Source organism: Triturus cristatus, chromosome 10, assembly GCF_964204655.1.
Source record: "Triturus cristatus chromosome 10, aTriCri1.1, whole genome shotgun sequence".
Classification (NCBI taxonomy): domain Eukaryota; kingdom Metazoa; phylum Chordata; class Amphibia; order Caudata; family Salamandridae; genus Triturus; species Triturus cristatus.
This window is the reverse complement of record NC_140593.1, coordinates 1,213,919,378-1,213,941,504: the sequence shown is the minus strand read 5'-3', so window position 1 is coordinate 1,213,941,504 and position 22,127 is coordinate 1,213,919,378. Positions and strand designations below refer to the sequence as shown.

The 22,127-nt window shown below is 47.7% G+C and overlaps 1 protein-coding gene across 1 annotated transcript in view; it reads left to right on the top strand.

Annotated features, from left to right (window-relative positions):
• ATP6AP1 (ATPase H+ transporting accessory protein 1) overlaps positions 1-22,127 on the top strand; it is an 83,860-nt gene that overhangs the window by 28,441 nt on the left and 33,292 nt on the right. Inside the window, exons 4-7 of the mRNA XM_085629714.1 lie at positions 7,535-7,728; positions 14,271-14,311; positions 17,496-17,581; positions 21,116-21,348. Of these exons, the coding sequence (XP_085485840.1) occupies positions 7,535-7,728; positions 14,271-14,311; positions 17,496-17,581; positions 21,116-21,348 (554 nt within the window). The remainder of the gene's footprint in view (positions 1-7,534; positions 7,729-14,270; positions 14,312-17,495; positions 17,582-21,115; positions 21,349-22,127) is intronic.

The following is a 22,127-nucleotide window of genomic DNA, read 5'->3' as shown; positions in this document are numbered from 1 at the left end:
TCCACTCCTGGGTACTCAACCTGTGGAGCAGTGTATCCACAACATAGTCATGAGTACCCCACTCCCTTTTGAAGCAGAGCAGCCACAGTCCAGTCATGGGTACCCCTCCTGACTTGCTGTAACGTCCTGGCTTTCTCGGGGTTGGGACAAACAGACGACGGACCAGAGAAATGGAGGTTTAAGGATGATTTAATAAACAGATAAACAACTACAGACAACAAAGAATACCGGTACTGGAATCACCAGTTAAAGTACGATACCCATTCACAGCTCGTCTAACCGTCCTCCGCATGCACACCGGACCCGGTATGCTCCAACGGAGGGCACAGTGCTAAGCAGTGGCCGACAATGCCACTCGACCGCTGTGAAGGGTAGTTCCAAGGTTGTGGAATCTACGGGGGGCACGTGGGAGTCACCCGGCCGGGCTCTCTACCACCTGGGAACAGCCGCTCTACCAGTATCCCCCAGAGTACTGCCACAACACAAAGACGCTGGGAACACCTCCTAGTGTGCGTCTCTTGTATCCGGGTTTAAGTGATGATACCCAAGGTGGCGCAGAGAATGGACGGGAGCAGCCGCTCTACCTATCCCAGTTCTCCTACGAGTGTCGATGGCTAAGACGCGGAAACACCTCCAGGATAGCGTCTTGGCTCTAAGCGTGTGTTTACCCAAGGAACGAGGGTTGGGAGCTTCGGCTCGCACCAACCTCGTTTTCTCCAAATTGTCAGGCCGTTGGGAGCTTCGGCTCTACCAACGGGACTTGTGCCCAATGACGTTGAATACGGCTCTCAGAACGGGACAGGACACGGGCAGGAAGCACACGCCAGCACCTCTCCTCCGCTCCTTAGAATGTTCCTTCCGCCGCTCAACTCACCAACGGGTCTGTGTACCTCAACCAGGTACTCCGGCAAAGATCAGAATATCCGACGCCGAGTCCCAGTGATCTTCTCCTTAAGTAGTACTCTCGGCGTTGTATAACCATGACTCTTGAGTTGCATAACATGAAAACTAGGTGTTACCCTTGGTGTTATGTAACCAGAACTCTTGAGTTGCATAAGGCAATTGTTGCCGGAGGGCATTCTGGGAGTTGTAGTCCGCTCTCCTCCAAGCGCACCAGGTTCACGGAAGTGGCATCGTGGGAGGGAATCCATGTGCGGGAGGGGATTCCTGACAGTACATCCCCCTCCCATCAGCGCCCCCCTTCAGGACCAGCATAGGAAGGATATCGACGATGGAACGACGATACCAGACGAGGAGCGTGAACCCCCGCCGCAGGTTCCCATGACTGCTCCTCGGGTCTGTACCCCTTCCATGCCACCAGATACCATAGTTTGCCCCTGCGCCACTTGGAATCCAAGATACCAGCCACCTCGTACTCCACCTCCGAATCCACAGTCACCGACACCGGCGTACGAGGCCTCACCGCGTTCGCGGGTTTCAAGAGAGAAACGTGGAACACGGGATGGATCCGCAGGGACTGGGGCAGGCACACTTTCACGTTCACCGGGCTGATGCATCGAAGGATCCTATATGGGCCCATGAAGCGGGGATGGAACACGCTACTTTTCTTGAATCTCATGTGCCGAGTAGAGACCCAGACGTAATCTCCAGGTTTGTAGACCGGTCCAGGCCTTCTCCTCCTATCAGAAAAGGCTTTATACGTGGCCTTAGCCCCCTCCAGGGCAACTCGAGAACTCATCAAGGCCTCCTTGATGCGGGCCACCCTCTTGGCTGTTGTCGGCAATCTGTCTTCCCTGACCGGGTGCAGAAACGGCAAGAACCGGGGATGATGGCCGTAGTTACTATAAAAAGGGGAGGCCTTGGTGGAACAATGTGTGGCGTTGTTGTACGCGATTTCCGCGATCCAAAGTAGGTCCACCCACTCATCCTTCCCTTGCTCTACAAAACAACGTAGATATTGTTTGAACGAATGGTTCAGGCGCTCCGTCTGGCCGTCCGTCTGCGGGTGATAACTCGTGGACATGGCAGACTTGACGTGTAACGCCGAACACCAAGTTTTCCAGAAGTGCGACGTGAACGGAGATCCCCTGTCCGACACGATCACGTTGGGTAGGCCATGTAGTCTCACTACATTCTTCAATAACAACGACGCCAGCTCTCCTGCCGAAGGTACCTGTTTGCAAGCGAGGAAGTGCCCCATCTTCGTGAGATAGTCCACCACCACCAGTATGGCCGTCTTTCCTTGATCCTTTGGTAGCCCAACAATGAAGTCTAAGGATATGTTTTCCCAGGGTTTGGTCGGTGTAGGAAGGGGTTAGAGGAGTCCTTGCGATCTTCTGTGGCTTGATTTCATGGATGCGCAAACGGTACATGATGAACACCAATTCCGGACATCTGTTCTCATGGCAGGCCACCAGAACTGCCGTCCTAGGCTCGCTACCGTTTTTTCGACACCCAGATGGCCGGCACAGGGAGACACGTGGCACCAGGTGAAGGCCTGTTTTCGAAGCCTAGGCGTGGGTAACAACATACATCGTCCTTTCACCGGAATCCCGTCCTTCATCTGCCACTCCTTGTGACTGCGAAGCCACGTCCGCCACATGAAGGTATGGGTCCCCTTCTGGACCCCCCTGAGGAACGTCTGTGGTTGAATCACCCCTATAACAACTCCTGGAGGGATGATGGAATGTTTGGCAACCGGCTGCGGATCCCTGGCATTCGTTTGCCTCGAAAGCACGTCCGCTTTCCTGTTCTCCGTACCGGGTCGGTATGTGATGTGGAAATTGAAACCGGAGAAAAAGATCATCCACCTCATTTGACGGGGAGACAAATGCCGCGCCGCCGTCAGAAACTGGAGGTTTCTGTGGTCCGTATACACTGTAACCACGTGTCTGGCCCCCATTAACAAATGCCTCCACTCAGCAAATGCGTCCTTTATTGCGAGTAGTTCCTTCTCCGCAATATGGTAATTGCGTTCCGCGTCGTTCAATTTACGAGACATGTACGCCACAGGATGGAGCAAACCCGACACCTCATTCCTCTGAGATAGAATGGCACCCAGCGCCACATCAGAGGCGTCCGCTTCTACCACATAGGGTTATTCCGGATTCGAGTGAGCTAGCACCGGGGCGGTGCTGAAGGCCTTCTTGAGGGCCACAAATGCTTTTTGTGCTTCCGGTCCCCACACGAACTCCTGAGACTTCCTTAGTAGTTGCGTGATCGGGGCAACCAAGCCAGAAAACCCCTCAATAAAACGCCTATAAAAGTTGGCGAAGCCTATGAAGCTCTGGACTTCCTTTACTCCTCGGGGCACCGGCCACTCCTCCACCGCTCTGATCTTGCGTTCTGCCATCTCCTGTCCGTTGGGGCTCAGCATCACCCCAAGGAATTCCACTGATGTGACGTGGAAGTCACATTTGCTGAGTTTGCAGTATAGCATGTTTTCCCTCAGTTTTTTGAGAACCGCGGATACGTGCTGTACGTGTTCTTCCTCTGAGTTGGAGTAGATGAGTATGTCGCCTATGTAAACGACCACGTAGATATCCAATACCTCCCGGAACACCTCATTGAGGAAGTATTGGAAGGCGGCAGGGGCATTGCATAGTCCGAACGGCATGACGAGGTACTCAAAGAGCCCGAACCTGGTCTTAAAGGCGGTTTTCCATTCGTCGCCGTCCCTCATACGCACAAGATGGTATGCCCCCTTGAGATCAAGCTTTGTGTATATTTGGGCCTTTTTTACCTGTTCCAGGAGAACGCTTATGAGAGGCAGGGAGTACCGGTTTTTTATGGTTATCGCGTTCAAGGCCCTAAAGTCCACGCAGGCCCTCAATTCGCCATTCGCTTTCGGAATGAAAAAGAGAGGCGATGCGGCAGGGGATTTCGACGGCCTGATGAACCCCAGCCCTAGTAACTTATCCAAATATCCCCGTAGATGTACGTTTTCGGGTTCTGTGAGCGCATACAGTCTGCCGCTGGGAACGCTAGCCCCCGGAACCAGGTCGATTTGGCAGTCGAACGGTCTATGTGGAGGGAGCACCTCCGCTCGGATTTCATCGAAGACGTCCCTGAAACTGTGATACACTCTGGGCAGCTTTACGTCCTTTTCTGCTGCCGTGGCGACCGTGTGACCTTCGCCTACCTCACCTTCATGGGGGTCCTGCCGCATACCGCACCATTGTTCACAAAACGGGGAAGTCATCTCAATGTGATGCGTAGGCCAATCCACCGTTGGGTTATGTTTTTGGAGCCAGGGTAGACCCAATATGACCCCGTACTGCGGGGCTCTGATTATGCTAAAATCGATACGTTCGTTATGCAGTTTTCCGAACCTCACCGGTATTTCTCCTGTGTGCTGTCCGATAGGTCCGGTCACCAGACTTCTCCCATCCACTGCATACACCTCCTCTGGTATCTGTTTGGGAAGGAGAGTGAGACCCAGTCTCCGTGCTTCATTGTAGTCCATGAACATGCCCGTGGCTCCTGAATCAATCATGGCTACCACAGGTATCCACTGGTCCTGCACCCCTACGTGTAAGGTAATAAACAAATGTCTTCGCCCTTTTTGATTCGGGCTCAACATGGAAGGGATGTGGGTGTGACTCCAAGATGCCCCTTCCCTAGACCCGGAGTCCCTCAGTTTTCCGCCGGTGCTTCCACCACTGCTGTCACCGTTTTGTTCGCTCGGTATCGTGAGGTTTTTGGCTTGGCTGGACACTCGCGTACATAGTGCCCCTTTTTCCCGCAGTAAAGGCAAAGGCCTTGCTTGCGGCGTGATTCTTTTTCAGTGGCTGTAAGGCTCGCCCTTATAGCTCCTATGTCCATGGGTTCCGTCCTGGTGGAGGAGTTGGTCTCAGGGCCACCCATCGAAACATACGATGGCAGCGCTTTCCCTTTCCTCTTGTGATCGCCCTTTCTTTCGTTCAATCTATGGTCCAGCCGTAGCACCAGATTGATCAAGCCTTCACATGTCTTGGGTTGGGGGTCGATTTGTGCTACCACATCTTTGAGCTCTTCGCTCAAGCCCTGGTGAAACAGCGCGGTTTGTTTGGCTATGGGCCACTTGGTTTCGGCCACTAACCTTCGAAAAGCATTAAGGTACTGCACCAGATCATTGTTGCCTTGCCTCAGCTCCAACATCTCTCGATCGGCAGTATACGAGTCCGCCCTTCGATCAAACACCTTCAAGAATTCCTCGCGGAAGGCTCCCCAATCACATAGGATAGGGTCGTCCCTGCTCACCAGTGGGACTGCCCATTGCGCCGCGTTCCCAGCAAGATACGAGATCAGAAAGGCCACTCTGGCTTGGCTGGTAGGAAAGGCCTTTGGTTTGCAGGACAGATGAAGTGCTACTTGAGTGAGGAATACCTGCACTGTGTTGGGGTCTCCGCTGTACCTCTCTGGTGTCGCCAAAGGAATGGCTACGGGCATCTCTACCACAACCGCAGGAGCCGTGGCCGTGTGAGAGGCACCCGCCTGTAGCGGATCGTTCTGCAGTGCGTCCATTCTAGCCTTAACGTCTGCTGTTTCCTGTCTGAAAGCGGTGAGCTCGATTTGCATCGCGGCTAAGACGGCCAACACATCCTCAATCGTGGCCATGTCGTTCGCCCAACCAGGAGATAGTTATGGAAGAGGTCGGATATTATGTAACGTCCTGGCTTTCTCGGGGTTGGGACAAACAGACGACGGACCAGAGAAATGGAGGTTTAAGGATGATTTAATAAACAGATAAACAACAAAGAATACCGGTACTGGAATCACCAGTTAAAGTACGATACCCATTCACAGCTCGTCTAACCGTCCTCCGCATGCACACCGGACCCGGTATGCTCCAACGGAGGGCACAGTGCTAAGCAGTGGCCGACAATGCCACTCGACCGCTGTGAAGGGTAGTTCCAAGGTTGTGGAATCTACGGGGGGCACGTGGGAGTCACCCGGCCGGGCTCTCTACCACCTGGGAACAGCCGCTCTACCAGTATCCCCCAGAGTACTGCCACAACACAAAGACGCTGGGAACACCTCCTAGTGTGCGTCTCTTGTATCCGGGTTTAAGTGATGATACCCAAGGTGGCGCAGAGAATGGACGGGAGCAGCCGCTCTACCTATCCCAGTTCTCCTACGAGTGTCGATGGCTAAGACGCGGAAACACCTCCTGGATAGCGTCTTAGCTCTAAGCGTGTGTTTACCCAAGGAACGAGGGTTGGGAGCTTCGGCTCGCACCAACCTCGTTTTCTCCAAATTGTCGGGCCGTTGGGAGCTTCGGCTCTACCAACGGGACTTGTGCCCAATGACGTTGAATACGGCTCTCAGAACGGGACAGGACACGGGCAGGAAGCACACGCCAGCACCTCTCCTCCGCTCCTTAGAATGTTCCTTCCGCCGCTCAACTCCCCAACGGGTCTGTGTACCTCAACCAGGTACTCCGGCAAAGATCAGAATATCCGACGCCGAGTCCCAGTGATCTTCTCCTTAAGTAGTACTCTCGGCGTTGTATAACCATGACTCTTGAGTTGCATAACATGAAAACTAGGTGTTACCCTTGGTGTTATGTAACCAGAACTCTTGAGTTGCATAAGGCAATTGTTGCCGGAGGGCATTCTGGGAGTTGTAGTCCGCTCTCCTCCAAGCGCACCAGGTTCACAGAAGTGGCATCGTGGGAGGGAATCCATGTGCGGGAGGGGATTCCTGACACTTGCTCTTAGTTCATTGGCCGTATTATAATCAGGGCGGGGCAGGAATGTTTCTCAAATCATGTTTAAAAACAATCACTTCTAATAAATACATCCCTGAAGCATGATGTGGTAGTACACTTACTTGTAATCAGCAGATTTTCCATTGAAATGGCCACAGTTCCCAGTGACGTGGTTTTACTGATAAAAATGATATAGTGTATAATGGTTGGGAAATCGAGTTTTCGCAAATGTCATTTGTACATCACCAAGCGATGTTCCGATTATTTTGCTCCTATTTACATTTTTGTTTGCATCACACTTTTAAATTACAAAAAAAGTTCTATCGTAATGCCTGATTTATTTTTAAATACTTGTACAATTCACGTACAAGCTGTTTACATGCGGTAGAAAAAAAACTGACATCTTACAGCTTTTTGTTTAACAATGATGGTTCCTTGACAAAATCCTCTAACTGTAATACGAGAAAAGGAAACAATATTTTCTAGGATAAGAAACCATTAGTAAAAAGGCAAACTGACATTTGACCTCTGTCTTTGAACAGGCAGTAAATGTGTCAAGATAAAAACTAGATTTAAAGGCCTCTTTATTGTTCTTTCAGCTTAAGTTAACGCCCTAGAATGGACAAGTAGATGCTAAAAGTAGCTTGACCTGATAAAATCTGACTCGCCATTGAAAGTGGGCGTGTAGATTATTCGAGGTCTGGTGGTGTCATTTTGGGAATCTCAAATAACAAGAAAATTATGCAAATTATGCAAGTGTAATTGAAACTTCACCCAGCCCTACTTGTGGAGCAAGCTGCATTGGGTACAGTGGGCCCTCGGTTGCCTTGACTATATAAAGTTGTGTACGGGTGTGTAAATCTATGCATGTCTTTGTTGCAGAATGCCCTGGAGACATCCCCGTCCTCGCTGGTATTGCCTTCCGTGGACTGGTATGCAGCCAACACGCTACCCACCTATCTGAAGGAGAAGCTGGGAGCCAGTCCCCTGCATGTGGACCCCTCCACGCTACAGGAGCTAAAACTGAACAAGAGCATCCCGTCCCTTCTGGTCGTGAACCTGCCCTACAGTTCCAGGTTGGTCTAGTGCTGAACCTGTCAAAACAGATCATGCTGTGTAGTGGCACCCTTTTTCTTGATTTACACTGATTTTTGATGTGAGGTGATGTGAGGCTGTGCATGCAAGTTTCCTTAAACATTATTGATGTTCAATGTGCATAAAGCACAGTGTGTGGAAAAAAAAAAGTATGATGAATCCCGAAAGCTAGGTTAGCGTGTATGTACATGCCCACTCCAGATTTTAAATATTTGGTTGGAGGGCCCATTCGAGTGTTTCTTAAGAAAAAGCCTATCACTATCTTTAACCGACATCAACACTTCAGCTGAGGTCCCTGTAGCGCTCAGAAACCTACTCCCTCAAGAAGGCTGTTGCCTGTTACCACTTAGTGTGAATTCCACAGTTCTGGCCACTGCTATAGTCTTTGTAGGAAACCCGTCCTGCATGCTTACAACTTCAGGCTCCAGGTTAGACTACACCTGGGCTGTGATGGCTTCTGCTGGTGAATTATGAGCGTTGGGGCTTTAAATATTGTACAGCACTTGGATGTGTCAGTCTTGGAGAGCAGTCACTCATGCCAACCCATGCAGTATTACCAGCTTTTTGCTCCTGACAAACACCCCATGTGCACACTGTGTGGGTACGAAACACCCATGGCTTATTTAGTTGTAAGAGTTCTTCATGTGCATCCTTACCTTTGAGATTTTTCCAGTTCATTTCCCATTCCACCACTTAACAACCTAAAAACGCATAATACTGACTGATATTTACGCTTCTTTTATCAATAACCTATTGTTTTTTTGGTAACCTAAACACAGAATTACATATCCAGCTGTATCCCATTAGGAAGCTTAATATACACACTTTAGGGGGTGGGGGAGGGGAGGAGAGGGGGCAAGTGGCCTGAATGCCAAATAAAGTGCAATTGAACTGTATTGCAAAACTGTGTGCCTAGCACCCAGTAGTGTATGTTTGTTTAACTGGTCCATGAGTTTGCTGGATGTAGAAATCCTTTTCAGACAAAAAGTATTGTATGCTTGAGAATGGGGCTTGAAAAGGATAGTTTTACAGGGCCCTTCCCAAGGGTGATGGAGTCTACACTAAAGTAAAATAGTGGTTTGCAATTCTGCTTAAAATAAAACTGCTCCGTTTACCTTGAAAATTACGGGAACCAGAACTGGCATGCTGCAGCACATGAAAAACAAGACTTGAAAGAAGTAAAATGTGCAGAGGCTCAAACCTGAATTTCAGCTGCAAAGGAGCATCCTTTTACCTTTCTCAGAGCACCACGTCTGCTCCTTCTAGACCCTTTGTTTTATTTAAAAGAACTCCCCTACTTCTGCATCAAGTGCAACTCCACCCCACCACTCACATGGACTGACCACTCCATCATCCACTTCCAGATCAACACAGCGCAAGTCCGAGCATCCACCAGCGTCACCCTATCCAGCCGCAGCTGGGGCAAAATCTCTGAAGCAGACTAGCTTGACGCCCTCTGCACAAATCAACCTAACCCCACAGGGACCCTCAATGATCACCAACTTAAATAACTGGATCAAGAACTGTGCAGCCACCCTCACATCCATCAAACCCAACAAGCAGGCCATCTGATACTCAAAACCACCAACAAAACCACCTACAAGACTGCGCTCAGACGCTACTACCAGCAACTGAGAGACCCCAAGAAATGGGTGCTCCAACCGCTGCAAGGAGATCTTCTCTGTCGTCAAGGACTTCACCACACCCTTTGCCTCAGTGAACAGCATCACCCGTTTCCAAGAACTCTGCGACGACCTATCAAACTCCTCCCACAGCAAAACCGCAAACATCTAAAGCAACTTCGTAAACTAACCATACCCTAGCAATCTCATCACAAACCTGCCCATCACCAACTAAGACTGCCACCTGATGGAATTTAAAACTCTCACCACAGAAGACACACCAATAATCATACAGACCATCCACGCAGGAGCCCCTACAGTGCCATTCCCCCACCACGTCTTAAACTTCAGGACAGCTCTTTCACCCACACCAACACCTCAATCACATCCGTCACATTGCTGGGAGACAAAAAGCATGCAGCGGTCTATGCCCTCCTCAAGAAACCCATCAGCCAACCTGAGCCTAGTGAGCAACTTTTATGCTACTGAACAACTTCCATCCTATTTCCCTGCTCCCATACCCACACAAAGTGAAAGCGAAAGTTATCAACAAGCAACTCTCAACCCACCTCGAAGAACCTCACCTACTGGACAACACTCAAACAAGATTCAGAAAAAAAACACAACACTGAACGGCACTCAGTGCAGCCACCAACTACCTTCGGATCATCCTGGACGGAGGAAAAAAACACTGCCTTCATCCTGCTTGACCTGTCCGAAGCAGTCAACACAGTCTCCCTCAAAACACTCCTCAGAAGACTCCACAAGCTCAGCACCTAAGGACCTGCACTCAACGGGATCTGCTCCATCCTTGTGGAAAGAACCCAAAATGTCAGACTGAATCCGTTCACATCTGGGACCAAGAGCTTGATCTCTGGAGTCCCCCAGGGATCGTCCTTCAGCCCTACTCTGTTCAACGTCTACATGACTCTGCTCACCAACATCATCTGATACCAAGGCATCTCCTCATCTCCTACGCCGACGACACCCAACTTATCTTCTCCCTGACAGACAAGACAACCACCACCAGAGCCAATTGCGTGACCATGGTAGAAGAATCAGTGAGAAACAACTGCTTGAAATTCAACTCTGACAAGACGGAAGTACTAGTTTTCAGAAACAGGACCCCCTGTGGGACACTGGTGGCTGCTATGGATAGGACCAAAACCCACGACCACACCAGAAATCAGATGATCATCTAAGACAACAAGCTCAAAATGATGTTGCAAGTCAAAGCAGTGAGGCCTGCCTGCTACCACAGCCCTCAAATGCTATGGAAGATCTTCAAGTGGCTGCCACAGAACACCAGAAGCACTGTCACACAAGCACTCCGCACAACCGGGCCCAATTACAGCAGCTCATTGTTTTTTTTACCACAAGCTGCTCATACACAGACTTCAGACCACCCAGAACGCTGCCACAATACTCACTCGCCCTCCCACACCCACCTCTCTCCTGCCCTCAGAGCTCCACTGGCTCCCCATTCACAAACGAGCAAATACAAACTCTTCACACACGTATACAAAGTCTTGCACTACTCTGGGCCTGAACAGCTGAACAGCTGCAAACTCTTTCACCAGCCGACCTGATACCTACAATCCACCTCACTCGCACACACCCCCTGCAGTCACGGGATCAGAGCAGGAGGTAGCTTTCTCCTACATCGCACACAAAACATGGGGTGACCTCCCACTACACATTGGAGCCTCCTCCTCACTTCTGAGGTTTGGCAAGAAGCTGAAGACCTGGCTCTTCGAATAGGTCTACGAAGGCCACACGCCTACTCGCCTGCTGAAGTGCTTATATACCCTCACAGGTGCGCTTTACATATTGACGAAACAAAACTTCTGTACTGTGCCCTCAGCACCTTCCTGGTAACACCTTCCCACAAAATTCACGCTTGGAGGTTTTCATGGGCTCTCAAAATATCCTCCAAACGTTAAATTAAGATCATTCTTCTGCATTTGTTTCCACCATTACTCTAGCGCAATGTATACTTTTGAAACACTGCTGTATTCTAGGTTTAATAGCTCTTCAAATCCTGCCTTTTAGTGGTAAGCCCCAAAAAGGTAAACTTGTTTTTCACAAATATTTTACTGTTGGTTTCAACCAAGTGAGTTTGTAAAGAGACCTGTCACATTTCCGATCATCGACCAGGCCTGTTCGTGGTTCAGGTCATTTAGACAATGTGCCATTTTTCTTCTTATGCTTTACCTGAGCAAAGGTAATGGATAGAAAATTAATCAGACTCTACTTGGCATTAGTATTGTAACTGCAGTAACACTCTTTGTGGGGTTTATGAAAAGACAAAGTCTGTGACTTGTTAATGGAGACGACAAAGGCCTTCATTGGTTCTCTGTAGCACGTCAGCGTGTGGGAAGCTGAGCCCAAACAATACTCTGATAATGAATAGAGGACAAGGTTATATATTACCCAGCTCCAGGACACATCTCCTAGCATGACTAGGACAAGCGCGGTAACCCTGCTACGTTTGTTTTATGTTCAATAAGTAACTGTAGCTTTAGGACCCTAGAGTTAAACCAGTCTTGTAACGCCAGAGTACCAAAGAAGAGATCTCAAGAACCCATGTCACATTTCTCCTACATCTCGATCAGATACATTGTACCGAACTGTCAATGTGTTAAATATCTACTCTTTTAAAAGTACTATCTGGAACTCCAAAGAGAGCAGTCGAAGGAAGAGTCAAGAAACAAACCAGAACAGGCAGACAAGCACATTATTCAGCCAAAATTGCCGGCAAACAAAGCCCATTTTGGCCTCAAAATCTGTCGCTATCTCAACATCCTTGAAATGTCAGAGGACCCGGGATGTCGACAATGATCAACAATCTGACCCAAAAACATTTTGGAGCTGTTGAGAGATTTCAGTGTAAAAATACTTTAATACCCAAAGCAGTTCATGCTTGATGAGGCTTTGTAATTGGCCTTGGAAGCCATGGACCCTAAAGTTACTCAGGCTCAATGCAAAGAGGGGGTGAAAGGACCAAGGCCAAGTGCTGGTCCAGAGTCTGTTCCTTATTTTAAGAAGAGAAAGGGCTCAAAGTTTGAAGGATATCCAGAACGTTACGGTGTAGGCTGACCAAATCATTGGTAGGTCTACAGAACAGGTTATCCATAGTTTTTCATCAACACCAGAACTTAAGACCTGGTTTAATCACTGAAGCCTGAGGAAGAAGAAGATGACCTTTTTATTTAAATCTGCCATTCCTTAATACTAACAACCTGCCTTTGTTACCTCTTGTGGTAAAACAAACAGAAGTGGAAGGGTCAAGTAACTAGTATCACAAGAGCATGAACTGGAGAAGAACAAACTGGCTCACACTCTCCTGTTACCAACCGTGCCCGTGGCCATCTCGGTTCTTGTGACTCAAGTTAAACTAATTTTCCCACCTGACCAGGTGCCATGGGGGTCCTGGACAAAGGAGGGGATCAGCTGGTGGTGGTAATGAAGAAAGTTGAGCAATCCCTTTATTTGTGCAATCCCATCAAGAAGGCCTTTCACAGACCGGCACCCCCATGTGACCCACCTGTGTCAGAGTACAAGTTCACTTTCCTAGATTTCTTCAGGCTTGACATTAGATGTAGTGATGTCTAGATCAATTGTAGATCCCGGTCTTGCTGGTTGATCACAGTAGCTGTCTGTTTCTAGCAGGCCAGACAACGATGCAAGGATGTTTCACCAATTTATTGTTCGATACTGCTTCAGAGACTAAACTGACTCCTCCATTGGAGAACTCTCGATGTGCATCTATTCTAGAGTATAATAAGTAATTGTTTCTGCAGATGGGTTCACTTCTGCAGAACCAGTGTTTCCGATGAAAGAATCACCTCCACTATTCCTGCTTGAGATGCCCACATCAGTATCGTACGCACTACAGGAAGGGACAGCGCTTGATGCCTTTTTTGTAACCGGTGTAATTTTGAAAAGGCCAGATTTTTATTGTGGGTGGGATGTGCACCGAGGATAACAAGACCGCATACGTTTTTTCCCCAAGAGTTTGACTTGGTGAAACTGAAAAGAATGGGAAGAATCTTGCAATTCAAGAAGATGCTGCCTAATTCGATAATTTGATCCTCTGTGGAGTGCTCTACAAAGGCTTCCTATCTACCATGCTCCCTGCTGGCATTACTTATTCAACAGTTCTTGTTCTGTAATAAAACTGGCGATTAAACTGGTCCTTTGGAATTAGAAAAGGCAGTGTGCTTCTAAATCGCTCAAAGGTCTTTTGTGGAGCTGGGCAGCAACGGTCTTCCCAAGAGCATTTCATCCTACCCCCACCTCCCCCATCCCCATCCTCTCACCCCCCCCCCCCCCCCTTTGATGAGCACTTATTGAGTCTTCCAATTCTAAGGTACTGTCATGACTTGCACCGAAGGTTATTGTGCTGGTGCACACTGAGTAGGAAAGCTAGTATTTCTTCAGTGTGGACCCTCAACCACATCAGACTGAAAGCCATGTATGGTGTACATCCAGCTCCAGCCAAGATCATGCTTAAATAGGATAATGAATAAGCCACTTCTGTATTACGCACTCTATTGCCTCCCAGCTAGGTCACACTCTAGGCCTCAGTAAGGACATACTTTGAGTTTTATTAACCCTAGATTGACACAAACTATTCTTTCTCACACCTGCTAGAGGCTATAGTCTATCAGAAAGTCTCATATTTCACAACAGACCAGTTGCCATCTCTAAAATTACCATATTAACTATTGTGGAGTAACACTTCAAGACATCTCTATATTTGTTACGTTTTTTTCATTTATATCCCGGTGTGGTTTTCTGTAGATGTAAAGGTCAACTTACACTGAGGTTATATGTATTGTTTTTGTTTGTGCACAGCGAAGGTTGCAATTTTATAACACAATTTAATTTCCCCCCAGCTCTGTCCTGTTGGCAACCAAAGAAGTCCTGAGAGGCAATGGTGAGTGTGACTTCTGCCAGCAGTTCACCCACAGCGGCAGCATCCCTTCAGAAAATAGTTTCCCCTTTCTTCAGCCCCACCTTTAAATGAAACTAGATGGGAATATACCTGTGTGTCACTTCAGTTGGACGTTTCTTCAGGGGCACTGAATAGTTGACTTTTTGTATTTAAAAAAATCTATTTCCTTCTAGTCTCTGTATTAAGTATCCATTGTATCATAGCTAAAAATGTGATCAACTCTAAATGCAACTGCTGCTCGCTTCGTTGGTAATTGTATTTTTTCACAATTTTAGCCCAAGGTGGGAACTCCAGTGCAAATATTTAGTGTGACTGGATTGCACATAAAATGTAATTTTGGTTAATAGTTACATTTAGAAGCACTCTGGAAAAGCCATGGGATATGTATTGAGAGGAAAGAAAAATACAACTTTAGTGTGTTAGGTACCAATGTGGTTTTAAGTGCAGTGACCTGGATTCTAGTGCAGCACCAAACTCCCTCTGTGTGATCTGTGGCACGTTATCGGGTTGCCTTACCTAGGTATAGGCAGTGCTCAGAAGCAGCAGTCACTAACATGAAGCATTCAAAGTGCATATTTACTACACTAGTAGTAAGACTGATGAGTTGTTTCATATGGTGTACGTCACTGTCTGATGGCTCCACTCTGCTCCATCTGCAGGAGAGCGTGCTTAACAGTCGCAAAGCTCACTGGAAGTTGTAGCTGGTATGCTTTCTGGCTGTCTAGTTCACGTCCTGTGTTTTTTTTATTGCCATTGGACCTTGTGTGCTCAAAGGAAAGAGTCAGAGTGGTAATAGTTACAGACAGCCTCTTGTCTTATTTATTGTCAGAACGTGGCATTTATCACTATTCTCTCCTTCCTGCAGTGTCTGCATATGGGCACAGAAGCTTGCTTTGTAACTTGGTGACTGGAAATTTAAATATGTGAGTGGCTGCACATGCAGAACAGTATTTGCCCTTTAAATCATTCAACCTGCTCGTATAAATATTCTACGTGTTAACGTACAAAATAGCAGAACTCTGGGAAGGCTGCCACATTCTTTGTTGAAAAATGGGTTGTAACAGTTCTCAGATATCGGTGTGCGGTATAACCGCAACATGCACACCGATTTCTTGAAAGTACATAAATTGTGTCATTGGAGCTAGCAGTCTCCATGCATGGAGAGTGAGAGTGGACAGATACACTAAGTATCGTGGGGCACATCTGAGCAGGTACACTTTGTGCATTCTGTTTATGTGCAGCTAAAACAGCATAATGTTGGGGTGTTGTAGTTTAATTTCCTGTCTTTTGCTGATCATGGAAGGTGCAGTCCCCCAGCTGCAGTATATCATGAGGGCAAGCACTTTCTTCTGGAGCCTTAGTAGATCATGAAGGGACAGTACCCTCTGGTGGGTTCTCATGTAAATCTTGAGGGTAGAGTCTTTTAGCCGGAGACCGAATTTCACGTACATTATGAGGGTAAAAGCTTGTTGTCTGATAGAATCTTATATGCGTTGCCAGGGTGAGTTCTTGTATCCTGGAATGGACCCTTGTGTACATCTTGGGATGGAGGCTTGTTGTCTGATAGAATCTTGTGTGCGTTGCCAGGGTGGATTCTTTTATCCTGGAATGGACCCTTGTGTACATCTTGGGATGGAGGCTTGTTGTCTGATAGAATCTTGTGTGCCTCGCCAGGGTGGTTTCTTGTATCCTGGAATGGACCCTTGTGTACATCATGGGGTGGAGGCTTGTTGTCTGATAGAATCTTGTGTGCCTCGCCAGGGTGGTTTCTTGTATCCTGGAATGGACCCTCGGGTGCATCATGGGATGGAGCCTTGTTGTCTGTTAGAAACTTGTGTGCATCGCCAGGTTGATGTGTGGCCCATGTATGGTTGCAAGACTCCGTGTGTGGTGAGAGAATGATTGCCCAGGCTGCGTGATCCATGTTGAATTGCCACTGGTTTAGCAAAGTTGCAAGATGGAGGGTGGATGTAGTTTACCCAGACGGTGATAGTGTTTTGCCGGCGTTTATCTGGCTGGGTGGCGGAGACCCAGAAACTGAAGTGAGAGAGGATAGAGGCAGGGCTACCTATTCGAGGTGCTTTTAGCAAGAGATTGCTGATGTATTAGTCCTTCCTCTTCCTGAACACTGCTATTTCGTGGATGGTAGGAATAGGAGTGAATTGGCACATTCTGTTAAATGTGAAGAAGGTTCTAGCCGGGGCATGCCTTTTGTCTCCAATTGGTAGGAATGCTGATGACCGCCAAGTGCAGAGTCTTCACACCTAGTGTCCTTGTTTTGGATCCTCGTACTTGGAGCCGGCATCATCACTACCTGCTGTGAGAGTCATCGTCTTGTAAGCACGATATGTGTGCACTACAGCCAGAAACTTACAATTGAAAGTGAATCACCTTAGACTGTTTTTATGACCTTAGACAGTGGAACCGTATCCCCTGTCTGATGAGGAGTCTAAAAGTGGGACCAACACCACCTCACTTTGTTTCTTCAAGTTCTTCTTGACCAAGGAAGTGAGTGCTCTGCAGAATACTCAAAGAGCTGCTTTGACCCGAGATGGTGCCAGCAGAACAACCAGTCTCCCAGAGATGAGAGGGTAGCACCAGAAATCTACACAACTTGCTGGCGAAATTGTGGGCATGTCTTGAGCCTAGAAGCCTACCTGTCTGCCTAGAGAGGTTAAGAGAGTGGCTGACCTTGATGGAGGAGGACTTCCTAGAAGGAGAAGCCCAGCATTGTCCTTGGTTCATGGACTACCCAGAAGAAGCAGATTTTCATTAAGTGAGCCTAGTGCTGTTTGCCCTCCATACCCTGAGAGTCAAGTGTTGAATGGATATTTTTAGATCCAGATATTAGAACCGTAGTATGACAGACACCCATGGCATCAGATGCATATGACCCCCACCCACCAGTAGCCCTGCCAGCAATGTAAACTCTCGCTCCCATACGGGGCCTGACTGTGTTTTTGAATGATTTTACTTGAAGAGTAATGAACAGATTTCATTGCACCCACTGAGACCCATCACAAATGCATGCAATAATCTTACCTCTTGCTGCATTGCTTCATCTGATTTAACCACATATGTGACCTCTATTGGGGGAGGGGGGCATTGAATCAAAGGAGACAGTCCTTTTCTCACTGATATCATAGGCTTCTTTCTCTCCTTCTAGATGAGGTAATTGGACAAGTTCTGAATACAATGAAGTCAGAGGACATCTCTTACATAGCGTTGCTCACAGCTATGCGGCCTTCCCGGGTAAGTCTGGTTCTGTCATCTCAAAAATATCAGATGAGGTTAAAAAAGGCTCCATTTGTATTTGTGGTTTAGTTAGTTGCAACAAATGCCTAAAAGTATTTTTGTATAGGCACTTGAATGGACAACTGTGCGGGATCCCAGAACACTTTCTGAATGAAAAGGAAGTAACACTGTCCAGTTTGCCAGTCAGTATATCAGAATGCAATAAACTCTTGCCTTCTGGGCCAAGGAGACTTTTCACTTCACCTGGGCTTTGAGACGGAGAGGAGAAACCCCCATACAGAAGTGACAAACAGCCCAAGGCCCATGTAACTGAAGCACTGCATGGAGGACACCTCAAGAGAGCAAGTTACTCATATTGGTAGATCCGATACCAGATAAAGCAACCTCACTTATCTCTTAAAAAAAAAATAATGAATAGTACCCTGGACCCTTTATTAGTCCTTAGGGAGACGTGGGAATCCGACGTGGGGGTCCAAGAAGAGGATAACTAGTTGGAAGTTACACCAAGCCCCAGAGAGGTAGCTATAAGGGCACGTTTTAGGCTGATTCAAATCAGAATTATACATAGATCTTACACAACCAGATCAAGAATATAAAATGGGCAAATGAAACTCAAACACATGTGAGAGAGACTGAGGAGGAAGGCCCCTTTTTTCATACAATGTGGAGCTGCCCGAGCTACTGTGATTCTGGAGCACAATTGTAGCAAAATTGTCAAAGGTTGTAGGACTGGTTGTAGTCCCATTGGAAGCCCGATGGTACCTATTATGCGTCACGGGAGAAATCAACTGGCCAAAATACACGAAATTATGGCTGATGCTAGCAGATGTGGTTGCTAAACAAAATATTGCTAGAGCATGAGGGGAAGTCACAGCCACCAACAGTGAGCGAGTGGGAACAAGACCATGACTGGTGCTGGGTGGTAGAGGAGATAATTTACCAAAGCCGAGGCTGCCCCCGACAGTGGGTTAAACATAGACGATTGTAACCGCGGGGACTCTGTCAAGCTGCAGAACAAAGGGGGTCGACCTTGCCGGGTAGATATAATGAATGATGGACTATTAACAGATCTAGAATCGGGGATATGCGGCTGGGAAGGAAATGGAGATTGCCTCCAGGGGTGCGAGCATATGAATGACCAAATTGATCAGTGTATGTGTTCTTCTATTCTACATTAATGTTTTTAATCAAATAAAAAGAATTTATAAAAAATTTTAAAAAAAGAGAGCAAGTTACTCTGGGGGGGGGGGGGGGGGGGGGGGGGGGGGAGGGAGGGGGTCCATGAGAATGTCACTGCGTGCATGCCCCACATAAGAATATGAATTATTAATTGGAGTGAAACGTCGTCCACCGCAAGTCATAAGGCCACTAACCTGCTGGGCCCAGACAAAGTTTCAGTAATTTAAATATGCACTCGACCCCTGGTATCTATGGAACAGAGCAGTCAGGGGAAAAAAGAATAAACAAGTGACACCAAAACAACCAGGGGAACCAGAAATATGACTTTATAAAGGTTAAAGAGAGACCGCGCCACTCCGTTATCACTGTTCGTGGTTGATTGGAACACAAGTGCAATTTGAGGCCAACCGCAATGGAGCGCAGGTCGGATACGACAAGCAGGTTTGTCCCAGACAAAGATTTTACCTTCTGACTTGGTCTCTAAAATGGAATTCAAAATCCTCCAACAGGGCAACAGGCTGTTTCTGGCAAAGTTCCTACCAAGTTGGGTAGACATTGAGCAAGGACCTGCTAAAGCCATTGCTTTAGGTGGGAAAAGCTCCAGGTGGGAAAAGTAAAGATTTCTTCCTTCGGAATTGTTCTCTTCTCTTGGATTCCTCCAAGGGGGAATGTCAGCAGGCTGTAGCTAGAAAGGCTGCAACGAAGTCTAATAGGCTTACAACAAGGGTCCACTGAACTGGATTTTCTGCAGCAGAAAACTCTGAACAGGATTAACCTCTGATGTTCTTGCCCAGCAAGGTCGCTCCTTGAGGCAGATTGATTTGGGTGGTTGTTCCGGGTACTTTAAAGGTCTTGAAGTCCAAATCTTTTAAGGGACTTTAGCATTAGTCATCCTGGACACCACTAAGGCCCCCAGTACTTCAAGGACAGCACTTATTGGATAGGACTCCCTCACCAGCAGAGGTCACAAGCAGGTTCCAGTCCTTTTCTAGTTGCAACTGATCACTTCAGAAATAAGGCCTCTTGCAGCCTCTGTCACAGTACCAAACACCGGAGGTCAGACAACTGAACCTTGGAGTCCACCTCTTTGTCCTTGGTACAGGTAGGAACAGTTCCAGCCCTTCAGGTCCCCTCACAGGTCTCAAACGGCAAGTACAGTCCTTCCTCTGTCCTACCATAGGTCCAGAAAGTGTTCTGATGAGCTGGTTGTGAGTTCCACTTTTGTACAGTAGCCTTTGGGAGTGGTGAGTCCTGAACAATCCCTAACCAATGGAGGAAATGCTACAAGGAGTCACCGTCCTCACTTTACAATACATCCTGTTTGCCTTTCTGCAAACTATCCCAGAGTGCACTATTCTAAGGAAACTCAAAGATGGCACAGACCCTCTGAGTTTTGAGGGAACTTATGCACGGCATGTGTTTAGGGAAATGAACAACCCCTCCTCCTAAGCTACAATAAACTGCTTCTAGGACTAGTTCCCCTCCCCTGGGGCAGAGTATAATTGGCTACCCTGGGCCTAAAGAGCTGTGGCTTAAAACCCCTGGTCTCTTCTTACACTAAACTATGAGTGGACAAGCTTCAGCTCTGTCCCTTTCAGGTTAATGACATTCCCTGAACCGTCTTCACTGCCCTTTCTGAGCTTCCAGGAGGGATAAAAAAATGGGATTAGCCAAGTTTTACATTTTAAAGGTAGGAGCTTCCATCTCCTTGTGTCACTTCTAGACGTTCTATAGAGCACTTATTAAATATATTTTAATTCAGAAGAGTGAAATTACTGCCATGCAAAACAAACTGATGAGCAGTGTTCGTCTGTGGTACCTCCTTTCTGCTTCAGTCATTCACAGTCTGAAAATGTCTTGTGCTAGCTGAGTGGGAGCCAAGACCATGCTGAAGCCAGAAGACTCCTGGAACCAATCTGGATGGAGCTGCTTAATTGTAGGACAGATTAAGGCTCCATGATATACATGTGTGCAGTTCTCCGCTGCCCTTCACCTGCACTTCAATTGCACCTTGGCAGTTCTTCATGCTACTGATGATTCTGTCACTAATGCTTATGTTTGGGGTCCATGTGAGACACTAAGAACAATGTACAATGAAAAGTAAGCAGTTGTTTCGCAACGTGACTGGGCCTGTAATATAACCTCATAAATAAGTGTTATGAGTCTTCAGATCTGAGGAAAGAGTAGTTTTAAAGGCATCTGTACACATCTGTTAGCCACCTAAACTTCCCTCTCTTTTTACTTCGTCTTCCTAGTGAGCTATGTCTCTTTGTTTGTGTCCTTCCTCCACTCCTCTAAGAACATGTGAAGAGAGCTTGATCTACTTCCCATTTCTTTCTTTTTCTCTCGCAGGTGTCTAGAGACGTTTCATTTGAGGTGGACCACGTAGGCCGACAGTTGCTGCAGACAGAGGTGACTTACCCTCCTCTAGCCTTCAATAGCTCAGGCGGTGCTTGCATCCTCTTCTGGGCCAAGAACATTTCAGTGTTTGTTGGTGACAGCTGGCATGATTTGACCAATGACACCTTTGGCAGATCCTCCACCATTGACCAGCAGAGGTCTTTCTGTACCTCAGAAAACAGCAGGTGAGTGCAGGTCACAGCTCTTGGACGTGATTTCTGTAATGCTCTAGCCTGTACGCATCCAACAAATATACTTGTGAGAAAGTGCCATATTTCTTGCATGGTATGCCCCCACTTGTTGCTTAATTGCTGATGTACTTTGACTGAGTGTGCCCTGAGCTCCTGCCAATTAAGTGCCCAGGGCCTGTGTTCCTTCCCTAAAACTGTATTGAAACCTAAACCCGATTGGCATCTCTGGCCACATGTCAGCCCCTGGTAGATGGTACCCAGGGCACTGTGACCAGGGAAGGCCCCTAAGGGCTGCATCACTCATTGTGCCACCCTTAGAGACCCTGTACCCTGACGCACACACCCTGCCTTTGTAGGCTGAGTGTCTTGGCACAGAACAAAACAAAGAGTCGACATGGCACACATCCCTGTGTGCCATGGCCACAACACACTGCCCTGGCATACCTCAGTCACCCCTCTAGCTGGGTGCCCTATGCCAGGGGTGTGGGTACAGGTGCATGAGCCCTGTACCCCTACAGTACCCGGGTCCATTCCTGGGCACTGTAAGTGCAGTGCTGCCATTAAGAGTATATGGTGCTGGGAGGTCGTCATCACTAACTCCACAGCATCATGATGGCCACACTGAAGACTGAGAAGTTTGGTATCAAACTTCTCAGCACATTAAATCCACATTGATGCCAGTGTGGGATTCAATGTAAAATGCACGACAGAGGGCAACTTGCAGTTGCCCCCTGAAACTAACCCACGTCCTGACTGAGAGGCTGCCTAGGCTG